We start from the raw sequence: 20836 nt of genomic DNA, 5'->3' as shown, positions 1-20836 counted from the left end.
CTGTTTGTAACTTTTTAAGCGTATAAATGTACCGGGTCGGGACACATGCGCGCTTGCATATGCGCGTTCGCGTGTGGCCGCTGCCTCTCCTCCTCTGCCTGCCTTCACTCAGGCAGCGCGCGCGTTCTCGCTCAGCTCGCTCCACCTCTAGACGTGAAGGCGCGCTCACTCCACACTGCAGAAGAGTTAGTTTAGCTCTGAGAATATCTAGTGAATGTAGAGTGGATGTTTGTGCAGAAATAAATGCTGCAGCTCCTCCAGACCAACAGAGGTTTCCCGTGTCTTGTGAAGTGACGGAGCTCTACAGAGAGACACGTTGTAGTCTTGTTAACGACCGGGTGCCGGTGTCTCCTCTGCTCTCTCCGGCTGCGGGCGGAGAGAGCAGGGAGACACGCTGCAGAGCCCCGCTGCCTCAGCCTGCACTGAGGCAGGAAAAGCCAACACTAGGATCAGATCTAAATCATGTTCATGGAGAGACCTTCGTCTGGTCAGCTAACATTACTGCCAAGCAGCTGAAATATAGAGTGATATTGTGCTTTTAGCTGACGTGTGTCGCCTCACTGTTTTGAGCGATGCTTGTTCAGGTATATTTAGAGCGAGCAAGCGCGAGCCCGACGCTGACTTTCGTTGATTTCACGGCCACAGGTGTCGCTGTTAACAAGCATTTCTGAAAGTTACAAATAGTCCCTTTTAAAGGGAGATTTGTCAAGATTTTATACCCTTATCAACATGTGAGTGGGCAAATATGCTACTTTATAGAAATGTATGTATGTACATATTATTGGAAATGAATTAACAACACAAAACAATAATAGATATTGTCCAGAAACCCTCACAGGTACTGCATTTAGCATAAAAAATATGCTCAAATCATAACATGGTAAACTGCAGCCCAACAGGCAACAACAGCTGTCAGTGTGTCAGTGTGCTGACTTGACTATGACTTGACCCAAACTGCATGTGATTATCATAAAGTGGGCATGTCTGTAAAGGGGAGACTCGTGGGTACCCAGAGAACCCATTTTCATTCACATATCTAGAGGTGAGAGGTCACCAAAATTTAGTGCAAGTTTGGAATGTTATTTAACCTCCTTCGCAACAAGCTAGTATGACATGGTTGGTACCGATGGATTCATTAGGTTTTTTCTAGTTTCATATGATACCAGTATCTTCACTCTAGCTTTAAAGGTACACATTAACTTTGACAGCCCTAGTATTAATACAAGAGGTTCCAACTGTTGAATCATCTCTCAATGTATTAATCAAAAGCAAAATGTTGCATGGCAGAATATCGTGGCAGTAGGTGCTGGGTTCTGCGACGGCCTCGGTTTTGGCGACAACACCAAGGCGGCGGTGATCAGACTGGGTCTGATGGAAATGGTCGCCTTCGCCAAGTTGTTCTGCAAAGGCCTGGTGAGCTCTGACACGTTCCTGGAAAGCTGCGGCGTGGCCGACCTCATCACCACCTGCTACGGGGGGCGAAACCGCAAAGTGGCCGAGGCTTTTGTCCGAACATCCAAGGTGAGTCCCATAACATGACCTCCAGAAACATCATCACCACCTCGACTTTTTAACTATTTCAGAATACCTTAAGGGGAGACATCCCAGTTGATTACTTACATTAAGACAATATTATTTTTGTATTACAAGTTTTCTGAAATGTTATGTTTAAATATGCAAATGAGGCATTATCTAATGAATTCTGCACAAATTTTCATACATTTCCAGAACAGAAATATGACCACTGGATAAAGCCAGGTTCAAAATTCTTGTTTCATTTTGTTGATATACTAAAGTCAAAGGTTTTACTGAGGGGATCTCTTTTTATCACTCCAAAAATCACTGTATTTTACCATGTTTTTAGGAATAAATGTTGTATAAATCAGGCTATGAATGACATATGAACACACCCCTCTATAAAAACCTTCAGAATATAGATAGGAATGAAACTGGAAAGTTTGGTGGATGTAAGTGCTACTGAAGTGGAGATTTCTGGCTCAGAGTTTGAGAAAAAACTAATTTTGAGAAAAAGATATGTATTATAAAATGTCATACATTTTGCAAGCTACTACAGGTGAATAGGGTAAAAGTTTTAACTAATAGATATCACCATGAAACTTCCCCAGTTGATCACGTACATTAAGACAATTCTTTTTTGTATTACAAGTTTTCTGAAATCTTATGTTTAAATATACAAATGAGGCTTTAATTTATGCTAACTTTTGGTGAATTTAGGAGAAATCTACAGACACAAATAGACAAAGTAGTAAAATAAACACCTAAATGTGTATTTTGGATATTTTTCTTTCCAATAGTCTGAAAGAAGACATCTCAAACTTGATCAGTGCATGAAAAATAATGTTTTTTCCTGGGGTGTCTTGCCTTAAATAGTTACAGCAATTGTTCACAATATTTATCCCTGGAGCGAGAGCGTATCTATGTCCCCAGGGTCCCATGTTTCCCAGCTCAATATCCTCATAATATGACACATAAAGGAGGCCTTTCAAAGGATTTTATAATCTCAGCAACTGCTTTTTTCCTGAGGTCAAATATTCAATGTATGTTTCTCTGACTTAACATGTAGAAATCACCCACCTACAGCTTGTATCCACCTTGAAACCTACACCCTCAAACTTGCAGACAGTTTTCTTGACTTTAAACATCGATACCTCCATAGTGGCCGAATGGATTTTTACCCTTCAAACTGCATGTGAAACGTCCATTTCCCTTCGTTCTTTTGCAATTTGAACTGCGAAGATGGCTTAATCTCTTACATTGAGGACCCTGGGAACATAGGGACATCTACTGGCACACTACATCCTAAATTTCCTTCAATCAATTAAGTATCTATCTATCTATCTATCTATCTATCTATCTATCTATCTATCTATCTATCTATCTATCTATCTATCTATCTATCTATCTATCTATCTATCTATCTGATTTGGTGTACTCCTCAAATGACAATATGAGAATATATGACAATATAATGAGAAAATATACAGAATATGTCAACAAAACAACATTGCAGCTCTTAATGCGTGTCTTTATCTCCAGTCTATTGCTGAGCTGGAGGCAGAAATGCTCAACGGGCAGAAGCTGCAGGGCCCGCAGACCTCCGCTGAGGTCTACAAGCTCCTACAGAAGAAGGAAATGATCGACAAGTGAGTCCACAAAAACTGTTTAACACTGTTATCTAGTCAAATGTTATTATATAAAGACCTATAGCGCTAACAAAACCACATGAATCAAGCTGGACCAACTCAAACACAGCTTGAATGCATACTCATGTAATAATGTGGGAGGAACAGTTAAAGTACAGTTATATTGTGCACCTCACACAGGTGTTTTCACTGTTATGTAATTGGCTGTGCCCAGCTCCACCCTGAGCAGAGGTCTAATCAGCCAGATGTGTGAAAACCTCTAACAAACATCCGATAATATTGAGCTTTCTTCTCCAGGTTTCCATTGTTCTCTGCAGTCTACCTGATCTGCTTCGAGGGCAAAGAGGTGAAAGAGTTCATCACCTGTCTGCAGAACCACCCAGAGCACATGTGATGTTTCTGCCAACATGTCCACTGCTGCTCCTTCAATAGCAGTTTACTACCACTAGAGGGCGGAAGAGATTCATCAGATAGAGACGCACAGTGCAACAAAACAGACCAACAACCAAGCGCACTTTTTATTGGTGACATTTCCTAATGGAACCTGGGGTTTTCTCAGCTTTAAAAGCACTTATGTTATTGTGATATGTCCTTTAATATTCATTTGGCTGGTAGTAGCAGGTGTTAAGCTGTAGAGCTTTTAAGGCAGACCACTCAACGTCTGTTATTACCAAAATAATGTCATAAGTTTGTATTTCTTATTATGTTGTTTTCTCAATAAAATCAATTCATAAGAAACTGGAAACTCTTAAGAATCAGCAAGCAATAACACGTTGTCATTTTGTACATGTCAATTTTAACGCTTTGTCTCAAGGGATCATTTAGTGTTCACAGTGCGCACTCCAGGGTGTTCATCCGGTGGAGAAATCGGCCTGTGGTGACCTCTGGGAGAATCACAGCCTCATGAAACTTTACAACCACAAACTAGAGACCTAGAGCATTCAGAGGATGGATGGATCAGACTAGAGACCTAGAGCATTCAGAGGATGGATGGATCAAACTAGAGACCTAGAGCATTCAGAGGATGGATGGATCAGACTAGAGACCTAGAGCATTCAGAGGATGGATGGATCAAACTAGAGATCTAGAGCATTCAGAGGATGGATGGATCAAACTAGAGACCTAGAGCATTCAGAGGATGGATGGATCAAACTAGAGACCTAGAGCATTCAGAGGATGGATGGATCAAACTAGAGACCTAGAGCATTCAGAGGATGGATGGATCAGACTAGAGACCTAGAGCATTCAGAGGATGGATGGATCAAACTAGAGATCTAGAGCATTCAGAGGATGGATGGATCAAACTAGAGACCTAGAGCATTCAGAGGATGGATGGATCAAACTAGAGACCTAGAGCATTCAGAGGATGGATGGATCAAACTAGAGACCTAGAGCATTCAGAGGATGGATGGATCAAACTAGAGACCTAGAGCATTCAGAGGATGGATGGATCAAACTAGAGACCTAGAGCATTCAGAGGATGGATGGATCAAACTAGAGACCTAGAGCATTCAGAGGATGGATGGATCAGACTAGAGACCTAGAGCATTCAGAGGATGGATGGATCAAACTAGAGACCTAGAGCATTCAGAGGATGGATGGATCAGACTAGAGACCTAGAGCATTCAGAGGATGGATGGCTTTCCTAGCTAGATTAACAATAAGGGGAGTGCTACAGAAGTGCTTACCATCCATTTTCCATTTTCTTTTTCTATGGTGTTCCTCAAGGTCTTGGTGTCTTAATGTGGTATTTTGGAGGGATTATTAATCATTTTTATCAATTCTTGAGTGGTAAAAAATGCCTAAATTTAGCACCAAATCTGTGTAACAGATGGTATTAACCCAAAATTGCATGGGGATGGCCATCGCAAACTTTTATCATCATATTCTACGCCCTTATACACTTTCACAATTTATTTAATTATTACAATTTAATTAATTCATTTATTAATCAATTTTTATTTCTGATTTATGACTATTTACGACTTGACACACAGTGTTGAGCTGCATCTCAAATTAATCTCCAGGTCTCTTTCAGACGATGTACACCACTTCTTTTTGGCATCTAGTGTTGACTTGTTGTGATAATAATAATAATTGTTAATTGTTAATAATTGACTTGTATCTACCTCTGAACATCCCCTGCCCCCCGACCCCTACCCCTCTAAAGAAGAGGGCAGAATGGTAAGAGGGTAACATGCAGCCAGAACCACCAAAGTAAGTTCAGTTGTTCTCTACAAGCCTGACTGTAAAAGTTGCTGATATTTTAGTATGTTGTTGCCACGCTCATCATCATTTGCACCCTCTAGCACTTAGCATTCCTGTACGGGATGCGTGCAACCTCCCATACATTTGAATGGGAAATAGAATAAATGAATGGAAAGTGTTATACCCACATGGCAGCTTTTTAAATGGGCATATTTTCTCAGAAAATGTCTGAAACAGCCTGAAAATTGTATTTCAGAATGAATCTGAAGTGCGAACTCCGTAGACCTTCTGGGAAGCTAACTTCTTTCAGGAGCATCCTATGGAGGTGGAACCAGGTCAGACTTAACCCTCCTATTGTCTTCCCGTCGACCATGCAACTTTTGTCTTCCCTGGTCAAAATTGACCCGGTCTAGTTTGACTGTGTATAAAGCATACAGTATAAACCATCACCCAATTCTGTGTTACACCTTTTTGGCCAACTTCATTCCTAATTATTAAGTTTTACACTTTTTTGGGGGGAAATTAAGGTTATTAATTTCCGTGAAATTATACATATACCTACCTTTTTAGTAAAAAAAGCAGATATGAATTATTTTGACTATAGTAATTATCAGAGGAACATAATGTTGATGGATTATCACATACTGGTATATGTAAACTTTTAGTCAGAATACTGTTTTGAAAGCATACATTTTTTTTAAAAGCAGCACATAATGACACTTGTGATCTTCAATTTTGACTCGGGAAGACCACAGATGCTATAGATTTGAATAAAACACCCACAATTCAACGAAAGTAGTGGTCAATATTTTTGCAAAGACCACAGTAGGCAACCATCCATGTTATTTTTGGGCAATAAGATTAAAGAAATCCATATTTATGATATAATGAAGTTTGAAAACGGGTCAAATTTGACCGAAGATGACAGGAGGGTTAAAGCGCAGCGGGAAATATGTATATATATAATATATAACATATTTCAATTTCATGATGAAAAATCATTTTCAAGTCTTTTTTATAAAAAGCATGATTCTATTTGGGCTATATGGGGGTCAGAATCGCTTGGTTTCTCCCAATAAATGATGATATATAGCTGTTGAAAGTCTTCCCTGTCTGCCATGACCCTGAGGAGCTCTGGAAGGAGCCACAGGCTCACCTGTGCTGTCTGAAGTCAACTAGGTGAGCTAAGTCTGCTCTGAATCAGGGTGAATTAGGTCTGGCTTTACTCTATCCTATGTGTTTGTCATTATCAATTGTTTGTCGCTCCTGTGCAGAAAAATTAAGCAAAAGCGGAAGTGCCAAAAATTCCAGTTACTCAAATGGCCACTCGAGACTCCGAAAGGGAGTCAATCCCCGAAGACCTCCATGTTAAAATGAATGTAAACATGTTTACAGCCTGGTACAAAAAACCTTTTTGGTCTCTATATCTTATTTCCTCGTTCATGACAACTGTTACGGGGATGAATTTTTATATAACTCACCTGTTTAAATTATATCAAAGCTTAAAGTTAGGCATAATTTAGGGCCTGGCTGCTTTGAGTGACAGTTGGGTGCCGTGTCAGGTTGCTCGCCTGTCACCCAGTCCCGCCTCAGCTCCACCGCTTTGCCCATTTTTGGATTAGCAGTGAGTTAGGCCGCGTCGTCACAAGATGCCGACAGCCGGAAACACCCACTATGAGCTTCACAACAGCTCTTCTGAAACCTATGGGTGACGTCACCGAGAATACGACTGTATTTTATACAGTCTATGCTCTTAACTGATGTGGTGATTTTTTGGGAATTGTTCACATCGTGCCAAACAATTCCACATGTGTAAGAGCTGCCATGCTCTTATTACACTCACCGCTGTCCCTCCGTACTATACGGGAAGTACTCCTCCTGTTGCAAGGCCGAGGAACTCCGCACTAATGCCAATCTGTCATTTGTCACAAACTGGTTAAAAGCACCTGAAGCTCTCGGAGGCTCAAAGTTCACAATGCTGAGGAACCTGCTCAACCAATAAATAACACAGGTTTGTCTCTACAGCCTCATTTCAAGTTCAAGTTTCAAGTTTCAAGTTTCAAGTTTATTGTCATATTCCCAGTAGGGAGAATGGGACGCAACCAAACTCTGACGCTCACATGTCCATTAGATCGCTTGGGAGACCAGATGACATACTGATATGCTTTTAGGACAGATTTATCAGGAATAGGTGATGAAAGAATCAACAGTGAAATGACCAGGAAGTCTATGAGTTCTTAAATATCGGGAATGAGAGACGGCTTTTCAAGATTTAAAAACATTGATTTCTTTAAAACAGATTTGCCGTTTGGTATAGGCAGCCATCATGAACAGTTAATCTGGAAAGAGTTCATCTTTTCCTGACTCGCTGACCTTGATAATTCATTGGAGAGCTCAGATGTGTGATTCTTGTTCATGTAATTAAATTCATTAACTGCTTAATCTTTAGCTTTAGAAGGTGGAACTTGTGTCTTTGTTTTGTCTTTTTCATGCCTGTCCTATAAATAAAACATTTGTACATTTGTGGGATAATGATATAATTGTAGAAATTATAGAAAATGTTCTGAAAACAACCGTCTACTTTGAAGACCCTGTTCGACGGAGTGAGAGGAGACCACTGATCCAGCCTCACGTAATTTTTTTTTATCATTATTGTTAGTGGCTTTTGTAATTGACCCTTTTCTCTAATCCTTTGAGGTAGAACATCTATTAAAAAAAAGTCACAAATAAAAGAATGTTCTAAAAGCAAACACCTGCTTTGCATATAACGAAGGTATCTTTGGTATGAGAATGCAGATATGTGAACCTGCTACCCCCTCAGGATAGAAAGGCCATGTCATTATGAAGAAAAGATTATTTTGAAAGATTCTTCATTGACATGTGAACGTCAAGGAAAGATTTAAGAATGCAAGCAAGACAGAGATGAACGAGGGGACTGATCACACAGGGGAACCTGTTCAACTGAAATGGATTTCTACAAACTCACCAATTAAAAATCTGAAATTAAAGGAACCAGAAACTAATAAAAACTTCCCGTCAGTTAAAAAAGAGCTAAATGTACAGTGATGCTCTGTTCATTGATAAAGGAGCTCAGAATAAAGTGTGAATCATTCACTAAAGCATCATAACCAATAAATAACACAGACAATTAGCTTATATAACATGCTGTCACGATCGGGAGTAGTGGTTATGTTTTTGCTTTACTAAGTTATCTGTGCTTATGTGCTCTTGTATGTTTATGTTTATGTTGCAACACTGTGACACCCTGTGACACCCTGTGGCACCCTGTGGCACCCTGTGGCACCCTGTGGCACCTAGTGGCAACACTGTGGCACCTAGTGGCACTTAGTGGCAACACTGTGGCACTTAGTGGCAACACTGCGGCACCCTGTGGCAACACTGCGACACCCTGTGGCACCTAGTGGCAACCTTGTGACACCTAGTGGCAACGCTGTGACACCCTGTGTTACCTAGTGGCAACCTTGTGGCACCTAGTGGCACCTAGTGGCAACCTTGTGGCACCCTGTGGCACCTAGTGGCAACACTGTGGCACCCTGTGGCACTTTGGGGCAACACTGTGGCACCCTGTGGCAACACTGTGGCACCCTGTGGCACCTAGTGGCAACACTGTGGCACCTAGTGGCAAGACTGTGACACCCTGTGGCACTTAGTGGCAACACTGTGGCACCTAGTGGCAATACTGTGGCACCTAGTGGCAAGACTGTGACACCCTGTGGCACTTACTGGCAACACTGTGGCACCCTGTGGCAACACTGTGGCACCCTGTGGCACCTAGTGGCAACACTGTGGCACCTAGTGGCAACACTGTGGCACCTAGTGGCAACACTGCGGCACCCTGTGGCAACACTGTGGCACCCTGTGGCACCTAGTGGCACCTAGTGGCAACGCTGTGGCACCTAGTGGTAACACTGTGGCACCTAGTGGCAACACTCTGGCAACACTATGTCACCCTGTGACACCCTGTGGCACCCTGTGACACCCTGTGGCACCTAGTGGCACCTAGTGGCAACGCTGTGGCACCTAGTGGTAACACTGTGGCACCTAGTGGCAACACTGTGGCACCCTGTGGCACTTTGGGGCAACACTGTGGCACCTTGGGGCAACACTGTGGCACCCTGTGGCACCTAGTGGCAACACTGTGACACCCTGTGGCACCTAGTGGCAACCTTGTGGCACCCTGTGGCACCTAGTGGCAACACTGTGGCACCCTGTGGCACTTTGGGGCAACACTGTGGCACCTTGGGGCAACACTGTGGTACCCTGTGGCACCTAGTGGCAACAATGTGGCACTCCTCGGCACCTAGTGGCAACACTGTGGCACCCTGTTGCACCTTGGGGCAACACTGTGGCACCCTGTGGCACCTAGTGGCAACACTGTGGCACTCCTCGGCACCTAGTGGCAACACTCTGGCACCCTGTCGCAACCAGTGGCAACAATGTGGCACTCCTCGGCACCTAGCGGCAACACTGTGGCACCCTGTCTCACCTAGTGGCAACACTATGGTACCCTGTGGCACCTAGTGGCAACAGCGTGGCACCCTTCGGCACCTTGTGGCAACAATGTGGCACTCCTCGGCACCTAGAGGCAACACTGTGGCATCCTGTGGCACCCATTTGCAACCACTGACATCATTTTTCCCTCCCAAGTTGTTAATGACTCTGGTGTTGTGCCAGTCACATTGAAATTGACCCTGGTCCAACCCACCTCTCGACCTGGGTCGTGAAGCAACAGCATATTATCTCTGCCTATATGTGAACAATGTATAACCTTCTGTGTCAGTATTAAGAATATGTGTTCATGCTGAAACACATTTACCATAAAAAAAACATCAACATCCTTCAGAGATTTGGTAGAAAAATGTTTAGGTTGATCACATAGGAACGTATTTTCCTCAGGGCTTCTCACAGGTTGTGAAATGCTCTTACTTTATGAGCTGCTGCATTCTTTTGTGAATAATTACTAAGAAAAGCAAGTTACACAACGGATTGCTAAAGATCACAAAAAGCCAGTTTGGGGAGTTTTTGAGAATGTAAGGGGCGTAATGATAAGGAACAGTATAAAAAGAGACAGAGAGAGACACACAGCAGACACATCTGCCCGAGAGCAGAAACGTCCCAGAGTGGTTCATCACCGACCTCCATCTGCAGAGCTTCATCTCCCTGCTGCTCCACCCGACCTCCAGACGGTAAGACAAGCTGCACACTCTTCCTCTCTCTGCCTGGCTTCAGGTAGGCGACGCTTAAGCACCAACAGGATGATCGCTGGTCTTTAAAATCATTCTGCTTCTATCAACATGCATCATGGTAACTCAGTGTATCGACAAGAAAATTAATTTTGAGTCTAAAGTGACTTCAGGAAAAAAAAAAAATACTGCACTGCTTATTAAAATGATTTGGAAATATTCATTCTGAGATTCTTTTGGTTACTCTCAAAGTATTTCTGATCTTTTAATTCCTTATTCTGCACCAAATGTTGTTGAGTCTTTTAGTTCGAACACTGGAATAAAGTCCACCTTTGTGCTGCGTTTAAAAAGCTTTCATGTTGTAAAATATTCTTGTTATATTTTATGGTGAAACTGAAGTTCCTCATAACATCAACCACTTTTCAGTTTCCTCATTACCTTTAAGTTTGACGCACTCAGACGCAAAAAGTCTTCATTATCAGTCAGGCTCCATTTAATGGATTTTAGATACAGTAAGTAACATTTTAATAACCCCATGCAGCATGCAAGAAAGGATGATGAGCACTATCCCTTATACTGTATATGAATGGAGTTTAGTGTTGTTGAAGGGATTAAATGAAGTGTGTTGCAGTCTCTTACTATGTGAACTGTATCTTTCCCAGCTCGGGGCTCCATCATGAAGCCGGCTGCACTGCTCCTCCTGCTGGCAGGTAAGCAGCCATTGAAATGTTTTCAGTGCTTTAGTATACAACCTTGATTTTAAAGGTATTTGATGAAATCAGTTTCAAAGTAAAATCCTCTTTGCATACATTCAAATAGAAACATTTCATGAATGATACACTTTTAAAACATGTGCTCGTCCATGAAATCAATACAAATGAATGAGGGTACCTTTTAATCAACGTAAGTAAGTCAAGTTGAGACAATTTACTGTCATAGATTCAGTTCATTCCTCCACTTGTTCATGAGGGGCTTAACCTTTAACTACTTACATTTATGAATAAAATTGTGTTAGACTGAAAGCAGCTCTGATAGTAATTCACACTGAAGGAAAATATTTGGTAACACTTCATGTTACAGGACTGCGAATTTCATGGTAATTAGGTGATAATTAGCAAGTAACCTATTTGACATCTCATTGGAATTACTGCTAAATTACCCCAATATTTACCTCAAAATTGATCGAAAATTACTTTATCATAAATATTATTTAATAATTCTATGCTAAGATAGCATCTAATGGTTAAAATAGGGCCCTTAGGCTGCAGCTGCTTTTCATCGGAGGTGGAAAACTAATAGAATATACTTCTAATCAGGAACAAATCTCACCATTGTGGGACACTAATGTAACCTGGTAGCTAACGTAATGATTCAGGGAGTTTTTTAAAGAAATTTAAAAGAATTTATTTGCTAATTATTATCTATTTATCAGCAGACATGGAAATAAAGCATATCAATTAACTTTGTATCCTTTTCCTGGAGATGTATTAATTATTAAATAATGTTTATATTATATATTATATATATATTTTGAGGTAAATATTTGGCAGTAATTCCAAATAAATTTCAAATAGGTTACTTGCTAATTATCACCTAATTACCATGAAAGTTGCGGACCTGTAAAATGAAGTGTTACCAAATATTTATTTTATTCATTCATTTAATCTTTTACACCCAGAATTCATGACGATGATGAATGTTATTTTAAATCCGAGGTGTGAATTGGGAATAAACAGTGTAAAGTTGTGATGGATTGATGTATGATGTTTGTTTTGCTTCACATTCACGCTGTAGTTGCTGCCAGCCAGGTCGACCTCAATCTGTCTGACACGACCGACATCAGCTCGTGTCCCATCAACTTTTATGGACGCAATTACACATACATAGATGTGAGTACAATTTTTGAGTAATTAAAAAACACTTAGAGTTAAACACGGAGCAATAAATGTAACTAACTAAATGTTTAATGAGATGAAACTATGCTGCTGTTGAGTCAAAGTCTTGAAAAGATTAATATTAATACTTCATCAATGGTGTCTCTCTGGTTTCACAGGTGACCTTCAGTGCAGGTCTTTTAATGTGTTTTAAAAATGACCAAAATGAAACTGCACAAGACTGTCTGCAGTTACCACAGGGAACATCAATGGACAGTGCGAATGTGACGAATGTCTTGAGCTCAAAAACAGTATTCCCAAACACCAAGGCCGTTGAGTCAGTGTGTTCAATTGAGCTGAAATTATACCAATCTGAGCTTTTGTTGGTGAGTAATCATCAGTTCCATGTTTTTACACTGATTGACTGTTCAGCCTTTTGTACAACATGAACATTTGAAAGACATTGTGTGGCAAAGGGAACTTTGTTAACTAAGTTAATTTCTAAAATATGTTGGAAACCATTCCCTAATGTTTTCTGTCTCTCTTCTGTTTATGCTTTCAGATGCACTTGGAATACTACAACCTTGTGAATCAAGGAGCTGTGTCTATATTTGGCGCTGCTTGGACTGGCGGTAATGTTGTAAGTATAGATATATCTTCGGTCCCAGAGATGACCTTGAGTCTGTTACTATGGCGACGTATGTCCTCAAACCAATCTGCTTTATGACAAGTGAACTTGATCCTGACCTCAGGCTGTGATTTCAGAAGTTAACCACTGCAAAGTTCATAGCATCTGGTCCCTGAGAGTAGAGCCAGTTGTTCCTCAGTATTTGACCTTTACAGTTGAGTCTGTGAGCCAGAAGGTCGTTTAACAGGAAGCCTCAAAGACTCAACAACCATCTCGACAATTTACACATCTCTGTGCTCTATTTGTACAAACCTAAAAATGTTATGCTTCTGTGTAAATGTGTTAATATTTTGATAGCAACGTGTCACTTTTGGCTACATGGCAACCTGTGGAATGGGTTTCAAAGTCTTTTCTGTTGTGCAGTGGATTCTGGAAACATTTTTCATATGACCTTCTGGGTTTTTCAAATGTTGCTGGGTATATTTGGAAAATGATCTGTGACTTGAATCTAATTGTAATATATGAGATCTACTAAGTGGGACATCATCAGAGATGACTAGCACATAGAAACAGTCACTCATTGATAATATACAATGCAGTGATATACCAATAATGCAGTGACACATGTCTGTAGTATTTGCTCTGTACTTCCACACTGATTTAAATGAACAGTGATTACGACATCAAAGTGCTTCAGCTTTTATTTTTAGGGTATTTACATCCACATTAGATGAACAGTGTAGGAATTATGCTTCTTTTTACACACAGTCCCACAATTTCAGGTAGTGTAAATCCACAGAGAGTTATCACTAACTCTGGCAGCTGTCCTCAGCAAACAAGCTGTGATAACCTCCCTGTGCACGACCTGCCCAGCACCAAACCGCATGAAGAAAGTGTAACGTTTAGCAGCTAACAAGGAGCTGGTGGAGACCAACCAGAGCTAAAGGGAGAGTGAATATTGGGCTCACATGACCAGGGGGGCTGTTTGTTTGGGGGCTCTTTTTGCCCTCAAGTGGCCAAAGACGTTGATTAGAAATAATTATCTTTAATAATTCTGGAGGGGCAACTTTGCCTCCTCACTCAGATTCATCCTGCCAGTCTGGTCATCTGAAGCTTAGGCCACCACTGCTCTCACCGTCCCACTGTCCTAAAACTGGAGGAAAATATGTAAAAAGGGGGATTCAAGTCTAAACTGTTCACTCAGTATTACAGTATTAACCTTGATGTTTGTCTAATCCTTTTCTAGAACCTGACTGCAACGGTCAACGGCACACGTATGAATCAATGGTATTGATCTACAATCTACCCCTTACATGGATGTAAGCGGATGCAGAGTATCAGGTATGCAAATCTGGTGATTCCCAAAGAAGGGACTGAGACTCTTCAGGGATCCTCTGAACAAAAATGTGATATTTCGTATTTGCTGTTACTTCCTTCTCTTAAATTATGTTGAAGTTTAATATTAAACTAATTTCATAACCCTCCTATCACCTCCCAGATGTTGCTTTCGCAGCCGGTTCAGATATTGAGACGAGCCCAGAACCCTGCTCCAAAGTCATCTGTGATGCGTATGCAGCCGTCAGAACTGTCAGTACATGTGGACCCAAGGAGGTTTGCCAAGGCAACAACACGTAAATATGTTTGCTTTATATTTGGAACAAAGCTTGAATAAAGGTTTGACTGACTGATTTAAATGAAGTGCACCATGTGGACTGAAAGCGACTTGTATTCAGACAAACGCCACAAAACAAAGACTTGATGAGAAAATTATGATATTATTCGGATTAGAGCTGCAGCTAACGATTACTTTCATCATTGATGAATCTATTTCTATTTCTAATAATCAACCAATTATTATTATTATTTTTTAACATTGTCAGAGTCACGATGGACTGTTTAAAAAAAGATCCAAATCGATGCAGCAGAACCAGATCTTTTACACCGCTAATATGATTATTATTATTATTATTATTATTATTATTATTATTATTATTATAATTATATTATTATTATAATTATTATAATTATTATTATTATTATTACTATTATTATTATTATTATTATTATTATTATTACTATTATTATTATTATTATTATTATTATTATTATTATTATTATTATTATTATTATATTATTATTATTATTATTTTCACACTTTAGACATACTGAAGTCATCAGAGAGGTGCTCCAGCAGTATTGTAGTATTGTTCCTCCTTAAAGTAGGAGACTTGCACAGGACATATAAAGAAATGGTCAAGATGGAAGCAGCGGAGGCCGAGATATCCTGACAGACCCGAGTAGAGTCAAGCTTAAAAACACGGGATCCTACATTTCCCATAATGCAACCCAATAGCCTAACTCAAGATATTTCTTATTCTAGACTCATTTATTATCTTAGAGTGATTAGAGAGATATTATTACAGATGATACAAGTGTTTTCACAGGCTGAGTTACCAGTAAACTGACCTTTATGAGTCAGATTGGTGGAGTATCCCTTTAAATTTCAAGTTAATTTTCCTCAAATGTGTATTAACTGGAAACAATGTCTTCAATATCTTTCTGTCTTCGTGGTCTTTGGGTTTTGCTTTCAGAAATAAAGACACTAAATATCTGTCCCTTTCCATCTCCATCAGGTGTGTACCCATTTTCGTGTGCACTGTGACTGGCTCCACCGTCATTGATTTCCACGACAGAGTCCAGTCTGTCCAGGATCGGTGTGAATACAATCTGATGAATCAGTCAAGTTTCTCCCTCACGGCGGGTTTCCGGGAGCAACGCCGTAAAGATGTGTCATTTTTGGACCACTTGACAATCTCGCTGCCAGGGCCACTTGTAAGAATGTATCTGGAACAAGGTGGAAGAGTTTGGGTAAGCTGCCACAATCCATCTAAGAGCAAGTAACAGTGTATTTATGGACTTGTTTGATCAGTCGCTGATGACCGTTACTTTGTGTGGATGTATTTAAAGTTAAGACACTCTCTGAGATGTAGTGGGGTAGACGTACAAAGTGCACAAGTGCCCATGCAAAGCACATGTATGTGTGTATTTGTGATGTTTAAGCCAGTGTTTCCTTCACTTTGCCTATCTGCTGTGATGTAGATTGATAACAAAGCTCTGATGCTCAACGCCACGGCTCAGCTGTTTCACGGTGTGGAGCTCTCCAAGGACCACACTGGAGTTACTGCCAAGCTGCCTTCCTCCAACATGACAGTCTTCTTTGATGGCAACACCGCACAGGTGTCAGGTACAGAAAACTAAATCCTATCTGGACTAAATATTTCATATTTACATAAATTAGTGTTTGAGTTTCAGAATGACAGCTGTGCTTATTAGCTTGAAAGTTCATTGATTTGTCTTTAATTGTGACATCAACCAGGACCTGCTGAACCTCTAGGGGGCTTGTGTGGCAACCCCATTAATCCCATCATCACCACCACCCTGCCTAGAGAGAAGAGCTCTTACAGTGCTGTTGGGTACGACTTATTCTTAACGTAATGCACTGACTGATATTACCTGTTTATTAATGTTGTAGAGGTTTCAAGAGTAATGATCTGTGCTGTTTGTCGCCCCCTAGCTGTGAGATTCAGCACAACGACACCGTCGACAGTACGATCGACTGCAACCGCTCAACTGAACAGTAAGAACTGACCCATCAAAACTCTAACCACTCCTTTCATCCTTCAAACAGGAACGAGTCTTCTTCATCATACATTTCTATGATGCCACGACACGGTCATATGAGCAGGGATGATTCTGGAAGCTAAACACACATAATACTGTTCACAAAACTGGTAATTGACTCTCACTCTTCCTCTCTGCATGGCTGGAACAGCTGTAATCTCACGAGGCAGGCACCCTTCGCTGCTTGTCACGACAGCATTGACCCAGAGCCGTACATAACCGCCTGCACCAACACTTTGTGCAATTACCCGCCGGTGGACGGTCTCAACTGCCAGTTTTTGGAGGCTTACGCCAAGGCCTGCAGCCTGAGAGGAGTCGGCATACTGGAGGACTGGAGGTCCATGGCCGGCTGCCGTAAGATCCTCATTCACTTTCACTTGTTATGTTTCATACGATGAGATGGGGCGAGAGACATTTATTTATTTAATCTAGTATTATGTAGTTGTTTTATTAGTAGTAGTTTTTATTCAGTGTCATGACGTCTGCTCTATAGAGAGCTGTTATATAAAATATATTCATCACAAAACTTTAACATGTTATTGTCATGTCATTCATCGTTCATTTGGAAGTGAAGCTCATGAGTGTGTGTGTGTGTGTGTGTGTGTGTGTAGCTCCTGACCCTAAGGCCTGTCAGCACCAGTACTGCAGCGATCATGAGTTCTGCGGAGAGAAGCCCGGTGGAACTCGCTGCTTATGTCGGGCCCTGTTTGCATCCGAGTACAAAGCAAGAAACACTTTAGGTACAGTGCAACAACTGTGTGATGAAGGTTGTGATGTTCACATCTGGCATCTGGCAGAGGCACACAGCTGTTTGGATTGTGTGGTTTGGTGCAGAGGCTGTCGTGCCTCTTCAGTCTAATGTCACTGAAGCAGAAAAACTGATTTTTTTTTAGCGTTGAATTAAAAACTGGACGTATTTCTGCCTCCTTAACAGCTCAGAATAAAATCAATTTTATTAAAAAGATAACATCAAACTAGCTGTTATTGATCGAATAGCTCAGCTGCAGATGAATCCATATTGATGTGGTGATATTTTTGGGTGTTCAGGTGAGCCGACAGTCTGCACGCAGAGCTCTGCCACTGTTACTCTGGCTGGATGTCTGATGGAGGACAAAGGCATCGACTACTCCGTCTTACAACTCAATGACCCCAACTGCAAAGGTCACATGGACGACCAGACCCACATGGTGACTTTCAGCTACAACAGCAGCAACATCTGTGGGACGGAGGTTACGGTGGGTACCCTGCTCTAGTTTTTTGCTCTCAACAAGCACAAAACAACATGCTGTCTTTGCTCATCACTTCCCTGTAGACTCAAAGTAATGACAAGTCTCAGCCAGGCATGCCATATATTGTTATTTTCAGGACACGTTAGGCTTCCTTGTGGCATGTGAGTGACTCCACAGAGAGTGACGAGGTCCATTTTAAAGCTGCATTAAGTGATTTGTTTGCCACTTGGAGGCAGCAGACGGTTGCCTATTTACACATCCAGCAAACAAAAGAGCTGAACAGGTTTCTCCACCGATGCTGCCTCTCTGTGATTGATGGGCACATTGGCTCACCTTGTTTAACTTTGGCTAAATACTGGAAGGACATTTTCCACTAGTTTTCTTTATTTATGATAGAAATATAGATGTGATTTATGAACTGGATGGTAAAGAGATGGACTCTAAACCCCAACAAGGGCTGTGAAAGCACTTTGTTCTCTGTTTGTAAATGTCACAGGTGAATATGAAAATAATCTGCTGTGATTACATGAACTCTTTGGGTTTTCTTCACCTGAACAAACGTCTGTGTTCCTGTCTCAATCTAGACAAACAACAGCCAAATCATGTACAAGAACAGCATCGTGACGAGGAACGGCTCCATGAACGGCGTCATCACCCGCAACGACCAAGTAAAGATCGACTTTTCCTGCTTCTACACAAAGCCAGAAATCAAGAGTGTGTCCTTCACGATCAAAGACAGGTGTGTGGAGGCCGGCTGAACTTCACCTGGTTGTTAATGTGCAGCAGCTTGTTGGAGTTAAAGTTCAAGACAGCTGAAGAGTGTGTGTGTGTTTGTGTGTGTTTCCTCTCCAGCTCTGTGGTGCAGAAGATTGTATCTGGAGTTTGGAATTACACTGTGATGATGAACGCCTACACCGACCCCGGCCGCATGCAGCTTGTCGGGCCGAGCACCGAGATCCAGCTGAACCAGAAGATCTGGCTGGAGCTGAAGACGGAGGGGCTGGACGGCAACATGGTTGCCATAGTGACCGACTCCTGCTGGGCAACCAGCCAGCCGTCACCTGATAGTAGTCTGCGATACGACCTCGTCATTAACGGGTGAGAAAAACCTCTGAGACTTTGTCAGCGGCTGTAAGAATCAACTGATGATGTAACTGATGTCATCATGTCTGTTTCCTGTTTCTGAGCAGATGCCCGAACCCCGCTGACCAGACGGTGACCATGGTGGGAAACGGACAGGGAACGTCCAACGTCTTCTCTTTCAACATGTTCCAGTTCTCTGGGGAAACTAGTGAACTCTATCTGCACTGCCAGATGGAGCTGTGCCCCACACATGGTCAATCCTGTGCTCCGGTAAGCAGTGCTGGAGAAAATACTGCTTTACATCAGTAACAGTAGTAATACAACAATGTGAAACTTAAAGTAGCAAAAGAAAAGTACTCATTACAGTATGCTATATGGTTCCTTTCATGGTGATATATATATTAAAGGATTATTAGCACTGATGCTTTAATATGTGAGCAGCATAGTTGGCTGAGGTGGAGCTGAGTACTTCATAAAGTGTTGCACAGTTTAACCTGCAAAAAACTAAAACGTGTATTTTGCAGTGAATTAAGAGTATTTCACCCAGCCTCTAAATTCAATCAACTTGTTTAAAAAGATGATTCAGAAATAAGTTTCTGTATCTTCGATTATAAGAAAGAATTATACCTGTAAAAAATGTATACTATATAATTAATTTATATAACTAAATATTCACAAAGTGTTGACCTTCGTAAAGCCGGCTGTCTGAAGTCTAACCATCCTCTCTGTGTTACAGTCCTGCGGCGGAGGTGGTGTCAGGAAGCGCAGATCTTACAGGTCTAAATATGCAGATGGAAACCCAGCCCTCATCACTATGGCCTGGAGTAATTAGGTAGAGAAAGCTCCCCTTTAGATTGATTACATGGTATGTATGAATTTAATTTGTTTTTAATGAATGAATTACTTGTTTAAGTCAGAACGTAAAGTTTGTCCTGTGGGTGGCGCTAGACTAAAGGTCATGGGGTCATTGAAACCAAAAGGGTTCATATCATCTCAGTAGCAGGAATGTGATCAGGAAAGTTAATGGCAATCTGACTCTTAGATATTAGATGATTTAATCTAAAGTATAAATGACTCATCACAGTTTTGTTTTCTCAGGTGATTCCTGATTTAAGCTTCGTCCCGACAAGGAGCCTGAAATCTCGCTGCTTTTGAAAGAATGTTTGAAGTTATCGTTTCTGTGAAACAATGCTGGCAGATATCATCTTCATTTGAGCCCCCTGAGATGATGGCATATATTATTCCTGCAGAACCTGTGGGGTGCTGATTCAATCCAATGGTTCATGCAAATTTTATTTCGGTGAAATAATAGAAGTGAAGTGTGCAATGAAGAATCAAAGAAGGGTTCAGGGTTTTATTTACTGAATGCATTACTTCCTAGGGCTGTGGGTTCTTTTAAAATATATATCATTTATTCTTTAACATAAGGTTAACTGACTACTTTGAGCCTAAATGCTACCTAGTGAACGCAGAAACTGAATTTCTGTGTTCTTGTGACATGAAGTTAAAAACGTTTATCAGGCTCAGCTGAAAGAAGCTTTGCAGCAAGAAGGTTTTGAGATCCAGCAGAAGGAAAATACTGATGTGAAACATTGAAATGGTGATTATCAGATTGAAGTTACTACAATGAAGATTGTCAGTTAGAATTGAGGCTGTTATTACACTGAGGCATGCTGTTGTACCATTATTGTGTTATTATTACTACTACTATTACTATTACTATTACTATTAGCAAAAGAAAACCCCCAAAAATATAATAAAGGGA

The 20836-nt window shown here is 41.1% G+C and overlaps 2 protein-coding genes across 2 annotated transcripts in view; both read left to right on the top strand.

The window, feature by feature from the left end:
* LOC141762743 (glycerol-3-phosphate dehydrogenase [NAD(+)], cytoplasmic-like) overlaps positions 1-3928 on the top strand; it is a 144325-nt gene extending 140397 nt beyond the window's left edge. Inside the window, exons 7-9 of the mRNA XM_074626784.1 lie at positions 1288-1521; positions 3058-3164; positions 3462-3928. Coding sequence (XP_074482885.1) covers positions 1288-1521; positions 3058-3164; positions 3462-3558 — 438 coding nt within the window. The 3' untranslated portion in view covers positions 3559-3928. The remainder of the gene's footprint in view (positions 1-1287; positions 1522-3057; positions 3165-3461) is intronic.
* Positions 3929-10435: 6507 nt separating this feature from the next.
* LOC141763309 (uncharacterized) lies at positions 10436-20836 on the top strand. The gene is made up of 17 exons (XM_074627878.1): positions 10436-10622; positions 11239-11286; positions 12371-12465; positions 14325-14352; positions 14577-14709; positions 15712-15946; positions 16178-16322; positions 16455-16551; positions 16653-16715; positions 16911-17113; positions 17371-17499; positions 17807-17994; positions 18573-18727; positions 18841-19086; positions 19179-19341; positions 19808-19936; positions 20170-20836. Exons 1-16 carry the CDS (start codon positions 10436-10438, stop codon positions 19901-19903), a joined length of 2211 nt encoding a protein of 736 aa, XP_074483979.1. The 3' UTR covers positions 19904-19936; positions 20170-20836.

Source organism: Sebastes fasciatus, chromosome 24 (assembly GCF_043250625.1).
Source record: "Sebastes fasciatus isolate fSebFas1 chromosome 24, fSebFas1.pri, whole genome shotgun sequence".
NCBI lineage: Eukaryota > Metazoa > Chordata > Actinopteri > Perciformes > Sebastidae > Sebastes > Sebastes fasciatus.
This window is presented reverse-complemented; position numbering and strand designations above follow the sequence as displayed.

Excerpts from the sequence above, each read along its gene's own strand:
- LOC141763309 (XM_074627878.1), top strand. The coding sequence starts at position 10,436 with ATGATAAGGAACAGTATAAAAAGAGACAGAGAGAGACACACAGCAGAC. Across the intron at positions 14,353-14,576 it reads TGCAACGGTCAACGGCACAC|ATGTTGCTTTCGCAGCCGGT; the intron begins GTATGAATCAAT and ends ATCACCTCCCAG. Across the intron at positions 18,728-18,840 it reads TCCTTCACGATCAAAGACAG|CTCTGTGGTGCAGAAGATTG; the intron begins GTGTGTGGAGGC and ends TTTCCTCTCCAG.